We start from the raw sequence: 13,149 nt of genomic DNA, 5'->3' as shown, positions 1-13,149 counted from the left end.
TCTGCTCTGTATTTTCTCTGCACAAGAGGTGTGACCAACAGGCATAGTTAAAATTACTCTGTACGCAATTGGAAAGTCCTTCAACCAATCAGATCAACGATCTGAAATTGACCATGTCTTGTGTCTTTTGATAAACAATTGCATTCTGCTTGCTTATTGAGAGAATGCTCAAATCAATAAAACTCCATACCACGCTTCCACGCACACGACAGAGCGCTGTGGTTTTAAAGATAAAGAGGGGAAAGGAAGGTCAAAAGTGGACTATTGAACTTAATTCACTTACGGCCTTTAGCTTCTAATAACATTCTTCTTTATTTGAATTCTTTTCTTTCTATATTTTGTCTTTATTGGTATGTGACCAATGTGTTTTTTGTCTAACTTTACTCGACTCATGAATCAATCAAGAAACTGCCGTTTTCTGCAGTCTTCACAGCAGCTTTCAATCGTAAATCCCCCCCTTTTTAAGACCTCACTTCCTTTTTTAATAGGGGTTCAGTATCCTGTTGGTATCTACCGAGAAGCCTAGCCAGCAGAGGCAACAATATAAACTTTATATAAATGTATAATATATAAAAGAACATACATACTAAATTGGCAGTCTAATGTAAGATTCAAACACAGCAAGTGCAAGGTAGAACGCTGTAAACGCTGTAGTTCTTATATGAATAGTTCTATATTAAAATAGCTATTAATAGTATTATTTTAATATTATACCTACTGCAGCTTTCTTTGTTACAACAATTGTCCTCTATGGCTCCAGAGTAGAGATTGTGACTTTGATCAGCTCCTAATAATCATAATGGCGATAATGTACAACTCTGCCTCCATGTCTGATCTGGCAAATCTTTTCACAATTCTATCTCTTTGGAGAGAACTCACCATCAAGGGTTGGTGCCATGCTTGGTTTTATTCAGAGAGTTTTAAGACCCCAGAGACCATGCTAACAAAGCTGGATTTTTACAGCAATCAGTTTTCTTGTGAAGTGATAATGACTTGGCGAGTTTGAGTTATGTGCATTCTAACCTTTGCTTGTGTAATGGCCCGTGGAGGGAGCAGAGCAGACGTCTCCCTGAGCTGAGGAAGGATTCATGTGCGATGTCTGGATGATGAGGGCCTTCTGATGATCTGACAGCGCCTGGATGTTCCCCCACACTCGCAGCCACCCAGACACGCAGGAAAAGTTGGCTCCTTGAGCATGAACAGACAAATGTTGTATTATCTACATATAAAAGTGTTCAGGATGTGCTTTAGCTTGACAAATATATTCATTCTGTAATCAGGAAACAAGAGATGTGAGTTACATCTGAAGAGCACAACCCATGCCAGTTACTTAGTGTATATGAGGGATACAGGATGTGTTAATGACAAGGATATAGTCACACATGAGCCTCCCTGTCTCTGTATAATGTCTCTATATAATAGCAGTGCTATATAGTGCTGCTCATCTCCAGTGAGTTGTCACATTATTACACAGCTGAAGACATTCTCAGCACAGTTATTCACCCCTACTGTACAACTCATAACGGTAACAGTGGCATCCACCGCTGTGTTGATTGTTAGTCAAGTTCTCCCACACAATCAGGGGTCTCTGGTCTGCAATCCTTTCTTTCTTTCCCTTTACATGACTTTCAGTATCATTATATTGAGTTACTTTGTACTTTTCTTCTTATTTTCTTAATGGTGATGCACATGATTTGATCACTAGTGAAACCAATCTCTGTAGACCTCTCATTGGATGATTGAGGCAGTGCTTATGTGTGTGGGTGTGTAAATTATCTATATAATAATTATGTCTTTTTTTTTTTTTAAATATTGTCATGTTGCTGCTCATATACCTAATAAACATTGTGGCAATAAATAGTTCAGCATTAAGTGGCTAGCGTGCCGTGTTCTCATTGATTTTTAAGCTTGAACTCACGCTGCCACACATTCAAGTGTCCAGAGATTTGTTGTTGAAAAATCTTTTTCACAATAATCCTTCAAACGCACAATATTTAAAATCTCAGGGTTAAGTCATTTCTTGCAATAAAAAAAAAATCATCAGCCAGCCAATGTGACAGTTTCAATGTATACTAAGTAAACCTGCCTCACCTTGGAGATACAAGGCAGAGATGCCACAGTGACACTTCTGCTCCAGGTAGTCGGCCACCTCAGCAACCCTCCTCCCCTGGATCAGACCATTGCAGTCTGAGACAAACAGACAAGAGCATGTCAGCGTTTACAAAAAGGCATATGTACTGTGTTTTGATCATTACACAAAAGGAAAAAAGTTCAGTGTTACATTCATTCCAACATGAAGGATTTATCTTCATTGTTGTAAATTTCTTACATTTTTAAAATTAAAAGATTTTCTAGCCCTAACCCATTAAGACAAGGTTTTAGCATTTCCACCTTTATTAGGCAGTTGAAAATTAAGCTACAGACAGGAAACATAGGGAGAAAGAGAAAAAATGATGCCATGCAAAGATCCCCAGCTGGGACTGAACAAGTGATGCCCCAGCAACACGGTTCGCATCTTAACCACAAGGCACCAGGACACGCCTCATTGCAGTATTTTTTAAAGTTGTGTAAGCAATGTTTCTATGCACTGCAAGTAAATTTAGAGTCACCATGTGTTCAAAACATAGCCTCAATGAGCTTTACAATCTGTGAAGAATCTCTATCCTTAAACCACATTTGAGTTTTTTTTTAAGTTATGATGCCTCACCTCCCGACTGCTCCTGCCAGTCACTGGACAGTGGTCCGAGGCAAAGATCAATGCGACTTGAGAAGGCGGAGCTCGGACAGATGTTGGTTCTGTGAGGTGTGGGCGACGAGCTTGTCCAGGAGGAGGGGCTCCTCACCTCGCAGCATGAACACCGGCTGAGCGAAACAGGACCATCTTCCACTGACCTGCACGTGCAATGCATGTATGAATATAAACATATACACACAGTAGTTGTTTTGATGTGTTTGTCTTCTGACTTTAGCCTGCTCTGGTTTGCAGTGCTGCATCAGTTGCCATGGTAATCTTTCCTAGTTATAAGAGAACCAGTTGTAATATATAAAAAATAATAATAAATAAAATAAATAATGAAAATCAGAGTCTGTCTGTGGCCTGGACCAAATTAATATTATTAGATAAAGGCCTCTACATGACATTTTTAGCATTCTGATTATAGCCTTAATTGGGTTGGGGCATATCATTAGTGTAAATGTTCTCAGTGATTCAAGCTGCTGGGTTTATTCTGCATTTACCTGGCAGCTGGAATCACTTGTCTCCCTCTGGTGGTGGACAGAGAGGAGAGCAGCTGTTGGTTTTCACTGAACACAAGTACATCTCGGAGACTGGAGTTGGTCAGAGCAGTGCCAGCTCTACAGACACTGAACAGGTCATAGCACAGGACCACGGCTCCTCGTACAGGCACCGTGGAGCCATCCGGGAAAGTCTGATCTATGCAGGAGGGAGAGGAGGTGAAGAAGTAGTGAAGTAAGAGATGGTGGGGATGGGTATAAAATAGAAGAAGAGGGAAAAGGACACAGGGAGAGTGTGGGAGAGACTATTAAGAGGTTATTAAAAAAACGAGGATGGAAATCTTTTATTTCAAAAGGCGTCTATCCCCAAACAGCAAAGCTCTCACCTGCTCCCGTGACATTTCCAACAATGTAAAATCCATCCTGGTCAACAGATCCGGTCAAAGGAAAGGCAATGATGGTTCCACTGCGCTCCTGGTCAAACACAGACAGCACCAGGCCCCGCAGGTTTGTCATGGGGGGCCCATGCAGCTCCACAAAGGCCCTCTGCTGGCTGTGATTGGTCCAATGGCCACTGGCCACCTCACTGATGACTACACCCTCGGGGGCTGGAGGGGGGCGGGGGCAGCTGTTCTCTCTCAGAGGTGTGGGTGGAGCCACCTGTAGCGAGTGATGAATTTCAGACTAATGATTTTGATATATCCAATGAGATGACATCAGCAAAAATTTAAATATCAGTGCAATAAGTGAAAAAACTAGCCAAATATTTCGAAGGAATAGTTCAACCTTTTGGGAAATGTGCAGCACATTCTGGGAGCTACGCTCATGGTGACAGTTGACTTACTGACCAACTGACTGTTTATGACACCTTCACCCTTTGTACTCACTGAAAAAGCAGACAGGTCATAGGGATAAAGGCCTCTACAGCGACTAAGGGCCTCATCACCAGGCAGGACCTCGGGATCCTCCAGCAGAGGCAGCTGTCCCGGGGTCAGAGCTTTACTCAGCTCCTGTGCCTCCTTATCTGATCCTCTCTGGCGGTATACGACTGCATCCAGCAGGCCTTTGGTGGGAATCCCCCTTTGTGTGGCGGATGGCGGGCCAGAAGGGCTGCGATAAAGTGCCACAGCATCTGGTCCATTCTGGATGGTATTGGGGGGCAGGCGGAGTGATGGAGCCGGCACCAACCTGTCACTGCCCAGCAGAAAGTAGCCCTTAGAAGTTGTGAAGTGTCCACTCAGGCTGATCTCCCTGTAGGGTCTGTTGTTGTGTGCACTGAAGAGTAGGATCCAGATGCCTTGCAGGGATACTCGGCGTCCTGATGGATGCCAAAGCTCGATGTACTCGCCGTCCTCAGCTGCTCCAGGTGTATCAGTGTTCAGCTCATTGATCAGGAAGTCACTGTTCCCCCAGGGTGGGAGGTGAGGTGGTAAATCTGTACCTCCTGGAATTACTAAAGCATAAAGAAAGGTATTAATTAGCTGCTGTCAAAGACTATTTTCACTTGACTTCACTTTGTTTTTTGTAAGGATTTAACACACAACATTTAACCTGTTAACATAAGAGCTTTCCTGATGCTGGTAGGCAATGGCAGAGTTTGCGCTAAGCTAAGTAGCTTTAAATTTAACAGACGGGTATGAGAGTAGTATCAATTTTATCATTTGCATAAATGTGAATAATCATATTTAGCATGGAGTTGTTAAAATAAACAAAACCACAAGTCTCTAACACACTGTCACATTCATACGAGTGTACTAGGGGACCCTTATAAAGTTCTCACTAATACTCTACTGATTCCCTCATTCCAGCGCTGCTTCCTGCTGCGACTCCCCCCACCTCCCCAACCGTTTACTTATGTGACTGAAGGATTGGTATTGTTAACTTGCTGATGATTCATTGAAAGCTCCTTCAGCTTTCCCACAAAATGAGACGGTCTTGATTTTTTGATTTCTTTAACAGACCTATCTTTCACTTCTCTTAATGGGGGTTCCTTCTTGGAGCAGTATCCCCCAACAACTTTCAGTTCTTTAATTTGTAATACTTCTTCCAGTGATGAAGCTTCGTTCCCCAGTTACTCAGCTGGTGAATGATACAATCTATAACTTCGTCTAGGTCAACATTTAAGAGAATTACTCTGTGGTTTCCGAGGATGAATAAGAAATCTATTTGAAAGTATCCATGTGTGGTTGCAAATGTAGTTCCTTATGGGACAATTACCAACAGTCCCTGCAGATGACTTATCCTAATGTCACACACACACACACACACACACACACACACACACACACACACACACACACACACACACACACACACACACACACACACACACACACACACACACACACACACACACACACACACACACACACACACACACACACACACACACACACACACACACACACACACACACACACACACACACACAATTAAGTCATTACCTGACTTAATAATATTGTTACCATACATATTCAACATTCATGGCCACGCATTATATCAATTCCACAATGTCTGAATAAAGGTTGAACCGCATGTTAATTACAGAGATAAAGCAAAGAGTGCGGAATTGAGTTGACGGAATCTCATAAGCTGTATCAAACAACATACAAATATTAATAATGTTGAGCATCTAAAATAAATGTAAGACTCAGGAAGCACATTGAAATACTCACCAATACTGTGCGGGCAGATCTTTGGCCAGGGGCACTGGTTGGGCTGTGCGGGAGTTTGCGAGGCTTCCCAGAAGACACCGGGGTCTCTGGCCCAGGTGGCCACACCACAGCGACTCAGATAGAAGCCTCCCTCTTTCAATAAACTGACAAAGTAATAAAATCATTTAGAAACAACCCTTACACATTGACCCTTATTTTGTTAGTGTTGGATGGCACATTTATATTTTGCAGTGGATAAACAAAGCACATCATAATGCTATCCAATAATATTGCTTTCCAATAAAAACATTAACTGTAATGCTACATTTCTTAATAGTTTTTAGCAGGCGTGACAATGTAAGTCTGTTGCTCAGTTTATGCAAGACTTTGGTTCAGAGTGAAATATCTCAACAAGAATTGGAAGAATTGCCATGACATTTGATTTTTTGCATTAAGAATGCCTTTCACATCCAATACAATTGAGGATAAAAACACAATAAAGTCCAGGACTTATTTCCATTGTGGTCCTCATTCATTCATCCATTAAATTTGGTAAACTCATTAATGTCCCCCTCTAGCCTGGCATTGCCCAACTAATTTTGCAATTGCGTATTCATCTGGAACACCTCAGTTCATTTTCAATTTTCAAATGGCGCAGGCCCATCCCCCTTAGGATGAACTGCTAATAACTTTGGTGATAGGCTGACTTTTCCTCTAGCAACATTTTCAAAATATTAATTAGTCATATATTTTGGTTTATTATTACTAATAACCTGCAGACTCAGCTGTACTTTATGTTCACTACTTATTAGCAAATATTAGCATTAGCAAGATGGTGAACATGGTAAACCTGCTAATCTTCAGCATGTAAGCATGCTGACGTAGGCATTTGTTTAAAGCACTATTGTGCTTCAGTACAGTCTCAAAGAGCTGATAGCGTGGCTGTTGGCGCTAAGTCTTGTTGTATTACTCTTCATTTTTAAATCAATGAGGTGTGAATTAAACTTGCTGGTCAAATTTAGGTATTGTTATGAGCAAATCTATTTCAGTGTCAGTGAGAGCCTACTTGTGACTCCTGCCCCACAGTGATCAAGACACACGCCAAACAGAAAAAAAGTGCAACAGCAAAGAGGAACAGTGGTTATAAGCCTCTTCCAATAAAATATGTTTGACAGAATGCGTTTCACAACACTTGAAACTATGGCCTCAAAAATAACTACTGAATGCTACTGACAAATCTAATGGTCACCGTGCGCTTCACCACACTAACATTTGTTCTTTCCACCTCTGCAGTCACTGCAGTCAAATTGGGGTGGTTTTACTTTGGAATTTAAAAGGAGTGGTAAACTATCATGGTGCCTTGCCTGTTGCTGAGTTGGTATGGCTCTCTGCCTGGGATGAGAGTCTCTGTAAGGTTGGCACTGGGCTTGTTTCCAGGTCCAGCAAACACAAATGCATCTAGAGGCTGTATCTGGCTCAGTGGACTGCCAACAGGGAAGACTGAGGCTCTGCCACTGTAAATAGCCACTGCCCCAGACTCATCTCCTGAGAAGAAATAACAGAAACATTATTGGAAATGTACCACGTAGCTTCCACAAGTAAAATCTGATGAACTGAAAAGCCGAAACGATCTAACTATCATACAACGCTATCCAGAGCGGTAGAACAAAATCAAGACAACCCACAGCACACTGACCTTTCATGTAGTTCTTCTCTATGGTCACGGAGATCAACCCATTCCTGAAGGCGTCCACATTCACGTCCACACTCACGCTGACCCTGTCCGTTCTCCCGTCCAACACAACCAGCACCAGAGGACCTGCAGCTGGAGCCTCCGTTAGCTCCACAAACCCGTCCACCTGCCCTCCTCCCAGCTTCAGCTCAGTGATGACAGGAATGGATGCTGGGGCGGCAGGCGGGGTGCAATTATTTCTCTGACTTGGGGAAGGTGAGGACACCTGAAAGCCCCAGCGGTCTTCAGACAGCAGGCACCTTTCAATTGACTCGTCCCCCTCAAGGGCTGTTTCATCCTCAACGAAAGCTGGTTCTCCAGGTGTCAGAGTCTCAGCAAGGAACTCTGCACCCCCAGTACGGCGAGTCATGTACACGACAGCGTCCACCAGCCCAAAGGCCGTGACATTCATCTTCTCACTGTAGCGAGCAGCAGATGTGTGGTAGAGGACAACGGCGTCTGGGCCGTTCTGGACTGTGTTGGGAGGCAGGAGGATGTCTGGTTTTGGCAGCATATCCACCGAGCCCACCAGGAAGAATCCTCTGTCATCTGTGCTGTGGCCTTTGAGATCCAGCACCTTGTAGGCTATATTTCCATTTCCATTATAGAACACAAGAGTGTAGCCATCCAGTGAAGCCCTTTGTCCACTGGTGTGATACAATTCCACAAACTCAGTGGTGTCCAGTCTGGGGTTGTCAGCGTTGATCTCACTGATAATAAGGCAGGATTCACCATTGACTACCACCACCAGGCAGAGACAGGCCACACAGGCCAAACTGACCATCATGACGTACAGCTTCTTCGGGGAGCTTCTACAAGAAAAAGTGGCACTCCTCAGTAAAATACAAGAAACTCAATAAAACTCAAGCAATACTGTGATCTTATTTATAAAGACAATGTAAGTGACTGACACAATCTGAGCCACAAAATTCGACTGGATACTGTATCAGTAGCGTGCTCACAGTACTGTAATCAAATCTTATGTTTACTACTTTCATACCAGACTCCCTAGCATAGAAACCTCATAATATCATGAATGAGTCTTCTATGAGTCTATTTTTTTTGTTCATTGTGACATTTGGGAATGCACGTCTTCTGCATGAGTCATGTAATGTTGCGAAACACACTGGCAAGCAGATGGAAACTTTGCATGAATCGGTAAAATGCTTTTAGGTGTGAAAAAATAGGATTAAATTGTCCAGATCATTTAAAATAAATTGGAACTGTCGTTTTACAATAGCAAGTTAAACACAGGATGCAGTTTACCGACCCCATGTCATCCCTAAAATCACGTAAAATCGTCCCAGCTTTAAGGTCAGCTATAAAAGACAGTCTTAAGAAGCTACATTAGTTTGCACGACAGTCACTCTCTAGGAAAACCACGTTGGGACACAAAAACAGACGTCTAAAAATGAAGAAACAGTCCATGGAGTTTAATTCTGCCCTGAATTTAGTTACCATCTCACTACAGTTATTCCAGTCACGGTTAGGCTGCTATGCATGCATCTTTCCGTCGAAAAAAAGCCTGTCAATCTGCTTTCTATCAGTGCCACACACGGTCCTAAAAGGCGTCATGACTTACTGTATGTTCTCGGTCTTTGTCGGCCGGGTGTCGGTGGTTGCACCGTCGAAACCGCTCTGGTCGAATGTCAGCCCCGTCGGAAATAATGTTGCTAAAGTTTGTTTTCTGCTCTCCGCCGCTCCCTTCATTCACAAAGCAGCACTTTCTCCCCCCGGACTGTGGGCGGTCAGACTGGCTGAGGGGGAAGATGCCTGCCAGGGGAAGCTCTCTCTTTTTTTTCTACGGCTCAGTACACCATTGAGCCATTCACAGCTGAAGTCTAGCTGAAGATACTACACAGAAAACCCTACCAAACGACTAAAAAAGGCGGGTAAAGTGTATCCCCCCCCATTTGGTATTGTCACTATTCAAAATATACAGTAGCCTAAGCCTAAAACTAGTGTTATGTATGTCTTTTGAGCAAAATAACACGGCGGCCTTAAGTTCATGCTAAGAAGCCTTGTTAAAGACCTGGAGGGGGCCCCTGACCTCACTGTGAAATTCGGAGTGTGAATTAGGGGAGAGTGGGTTCGGTGGAAACTCTTCAGTGACAGCCGAAGTCCCGCCGAATATCAGGTCATTGTTGCTGTAGCTTTTCAACACACACCTCATTTTGTGTTTCCAAGGGGATTGAAAAAACTCTTTCATCTGACTTTCTCAACAGCTGTAACAATAGGCTACATGTGTATGCTTAAAAGGATTACCTACCTATACTTACATAAGGTAACAGAAGAAGAAGCACCACAGTATTTAGCATACAACTTATAAAAATAGATAGCCTAACAATGAATACAGTATAAGGAAAATAGGCTACACTTATCATTGGGAAATTAGAAAACATACACAACTGACCCCATGCTCTTTAATTTCATGCAATTTTCAGAGCAAAAAGTTCCCAAAAGTAATATAATTAAACCATTAAAGATTACAAACAATCATTAGGCTACTATTATTAGAGCCAAGTAGTCTACCACAGCACTTTATGTTTCTATATGCTACATTATGAGTGGCTACCAAAATAAAAAGTAGGCCTACCATGCAACAAGGTCAGTGTAAACTAGATCCTACAAGAACATCACTCATTAAGAATGTAAGGATTTTTCCTTTTTCACTTCACTTGAACAGAGCTAAAACACATGAGCATTTTTCAGCATCATTCCTCCTGGAATACTTTGATATTTTATTCACGTTAAATACCACAATAAGTAGGCTACTCCATTACAAGTAAAAGTCATTCATTTAAAATGTATTAAATTGAAATTCTGCGATGCATGAGAGCATGCAAACAATGGATGTATCAGAAATGCAAAATGTAGCAACTTGCTTTAAACCAGCCACCGCTAAAATTTGAGACATATGCTGGCAAAGCAGAGCAGACGTAACCTACGTAATATCTGAATGATTTAAAGTCCTCATATTATGCTCATTTTTAGGTTGTACCAGAATAGATTTACATGCTTTAATTTTCAAAAAACACCATATTTTGTTGTACTGCACGTTGCTGCAGCTCCTCTTTTCACCCTGTGTGTTGAGCTTTCTGCTTTAGTTACAGAGTGAGGCATTACATTTCTGTTCCATCTTTGATGGGAGTTGCACATGCACAGTACCTATAGGTAAAGACAACTACCCAGTCAGAAGCAGAGTATGAGGGCGCATGCCACGCCAGCAGCTAGGCGAGGATCATAACATGTGTTACAAAGTGACCCACGTTCGTCATGGAAGGAAAGGCTGGACTACAATAGAGCGGTTTGGAGCAGTTTGTGAGCAGTGTTTTCTGTTGGTGATGGTAAGTCCCTTCGGGGTGGACTCTGGGCTTTTTCACTTTTCTAAACCTATAACATCCATAAAAAAGATACATAACACAATAAGGAAATGGAAAATGCAAAAACGCATAATACGAGCAGTTTAAATGAAATAAAATGATTTGACCATGGAGATGTGAGAAATATGCACTAGTCTGGACCCATTTCTGTTTATCCTGTATTCTCCTGTATTTACTTTAGTTTCTTGCATATTGCTCCCACCCCAGACACATCTGATCTGACCCATTTGCATCTGAACAATAAGCGGAGTGAACGGTCTTGTTTGTAGTGATGTTGGAAGTGATGCATTTTGGTGCGCTTGGACCTGGACTGGCTTGGACGTATGAAACAAAAGGCAAAGGAGCCAAACTACACTAGCCACTGGTTTATTTATTAACAAATTGTATTTTATAAGATTATCATATATTGTTGTTTTCTAATATCTTAATTTGAAAGGTAGCCTAACTAGTAGCTGCTGTCAAATAAGTGTTGTGGAGTGAAAAGTAGAACATTTCCTTCTCAAATGTAGTGACGTAAAAGAATAAAATAGCATCAAATGAAAATACTCAAGTAAAGAACAATTAACTCAAAATTGCACATTGTTAAAATTGACCTGCAAAACTGACAAGGACAAATCGGGTTTGTTGTTTGTTGTGTGTGTTTTGCTCAGTCATTATTGGCTAAAAGTTTCATTTCTGCTCTGGGACTAGTGTCAAATGTCTGTGATCAGGAAGTTTACATGAATAAGTCAGCTTTTTCAGCTCCTATTAACTTAACTATAATTACCTTTATTAATGCTTTCAAGGAACATTCATTTATTCATATATACTTTTCCATTTTCTTGAATTACCAGTAATTAACATTAAGAGGCAAGTGACTAAACCAATTTAGTCTACAAATACACTTTTACATGGGCTACATCTTATTCTATTTTTGATATAATCCATATTATTTTCAATGTAAATTATTTTGTTTGAATAGTACTCAAACAAATACTGTATGTTTGTACTTTGCTGTACTTGTCAAGTATTTTGAAGTAAATTGATGCAACATCAACATTGTAATATAAAAACTAAACGGTTTAGATTATCATGCCATTTTTTACTCACCTTGAATGTTGTTTTTCATCTTGCTCTCAAAATCTACAGTTTAGCAATTTTCTGAATTTGAACAGTGAAGGCCATTGTTTGTTTGGTCCACTTTACAAATGATGGTTTGTGGTGTCAAAATGTCTTCTGAAAGAGATATCGCCACAACACAATCAAATTATTAATGGATTGGTATTTGGTTAAAACATACAAAAAATATATTTTATCAACGTCAGGACATGTTGTCTCAGGTTAGGTGTTTAGTTTGTGGTGCTGTGTTAAGTCAGCAATGTATTTTACTGGTTATTTAAGTATATTTTCACCGGCTAAATGTTCATTTAGATATCTAAAGTATAATCAATATTCACATATATCTGTATACTATATATATATATATATATATATATATATATATATATATATATATATACTGTATATCATATATAGTAACAGACAAACTTCCTCTGTTGTGGAGAAACAGTCACAGAAAATTGGCGAACTGAAACTATTGCACTTGGACTATTATGAATGAACAAGCTTTCCAGTCTGTCAGAGGTTATTTAAAGCACATACTTCTAATATCATAGATCGCATTTCTGTTCACTGTGCATGGCATATTTATACTGTTTCTCGGTTACCTGTAGGTGGATTTCTCAGAAGCACTTATATTTTCACACCAAGGCCCCATACCGATAATCCCTTGAGATAAGCCACTCTATAGAACATGGTCTTTAGGAATTGACAGTTTTTAGTGTGTGAAAAAGGGACAACATGAACGTACAATATGTACTTTCTAAAAGGAAGTGGAAAGTCTCACAATTTAGAAATGTGAAAGATTTTGGATGCATGCAATTCTTCATAAAATAAATTACACTTCCTCTTTTGAAATGTGTGAGTGACTTTAATGCCTCCTAGCGCCACAAGATGTCCCTGTAATCATGGCGGTGTGTTTTGATGTCTGCTTGAGGACCAAATGAAACTGTCATCTGGGAGAAAACCAGTAGAAATGCCTTTAATAAGCGAGCATCCCTGAGGTGAAACTGTTTATTGATGATTGTGCCTGTACAGGGAAGTCTTT

General features: G+C 40.9%; 1 protein-coding gene across 1 annotated transcript in view; it reads right to left on the bottom strand.

The window, feature by feature from the left end:
* Window positions 1-9,669, bottom strand: part of si:ch211-183d21.1 (uncharacterized) — a 12,150-nt gene extending 2,481 nt beyond the window's left edge. Inside the window, exons 1-10 of the mRNA XM_032502228.1 lie at window positions 9,203-9,669; window positions 7,585-8,432; window positions 7,253-7,433; window positions 5,910-6,052; window positions 4,122-4,687; window positions 3,621-3,894; window positions 3,238-3,433; window positions 2,708-2,892; window positions 2,092-2,187; window positions 1,024-1,188 (exon numbers count right to left, since the gene is read on the bottom strand). Of these exons, the coding sequence (XP_032358119.1) occupies window positions 1,024-1,188; window positions 2,092-2,187; window positions 2,708-2,892; window positions 3,238-3,433; window positions 3,621-3,894; window positions 4,122-4,687; window positions 5,910-6,052; window positions 7,253-7,433; window positions 7,585-8,432; window positions 9,203-9,330 (2,782 nt within the window). The 5' untranslated portion in view covers window positions 9,331-9,669. The remainder of the gene's footprint in view (window positions 1-1,023; window positions 1,189-2,091; window positions 2,188-2,707; window positions 2,893-3,237; window positions 3,434-3,620; window positions 3,895-4,121; window positions 4,688-5,909; window positions 6,053-7,252; window positions 7,434-7,584; window positions 8,433-9,202) is intronic.
* Between the last annotated feature and the right edge of the window lie 3,480 nt (window positions 9,670-13,149).

This window comes from Etheostoma spectabile, chromosome 21 (assembly GCF_008692095.1).
Source record: "Etheostoma spectabile isolate EspeVRDwgs_2016 chromosome 21, UIUC_Espe_1.0, whole genome shotgun sequence".
Classification (NCBI taxonomy): domain Eukaryota; kingdom Metazoa; phylum Chordata; class Actinopteri; order Perciformes; family Percidae; genus Etheostoma; species Etheostoma spectabile.
The sequence above is the reverse complement of the archived record's forward strand: the minus strand, read 5'-3'. Positions and strand labels throughout refer to the sequence as shown.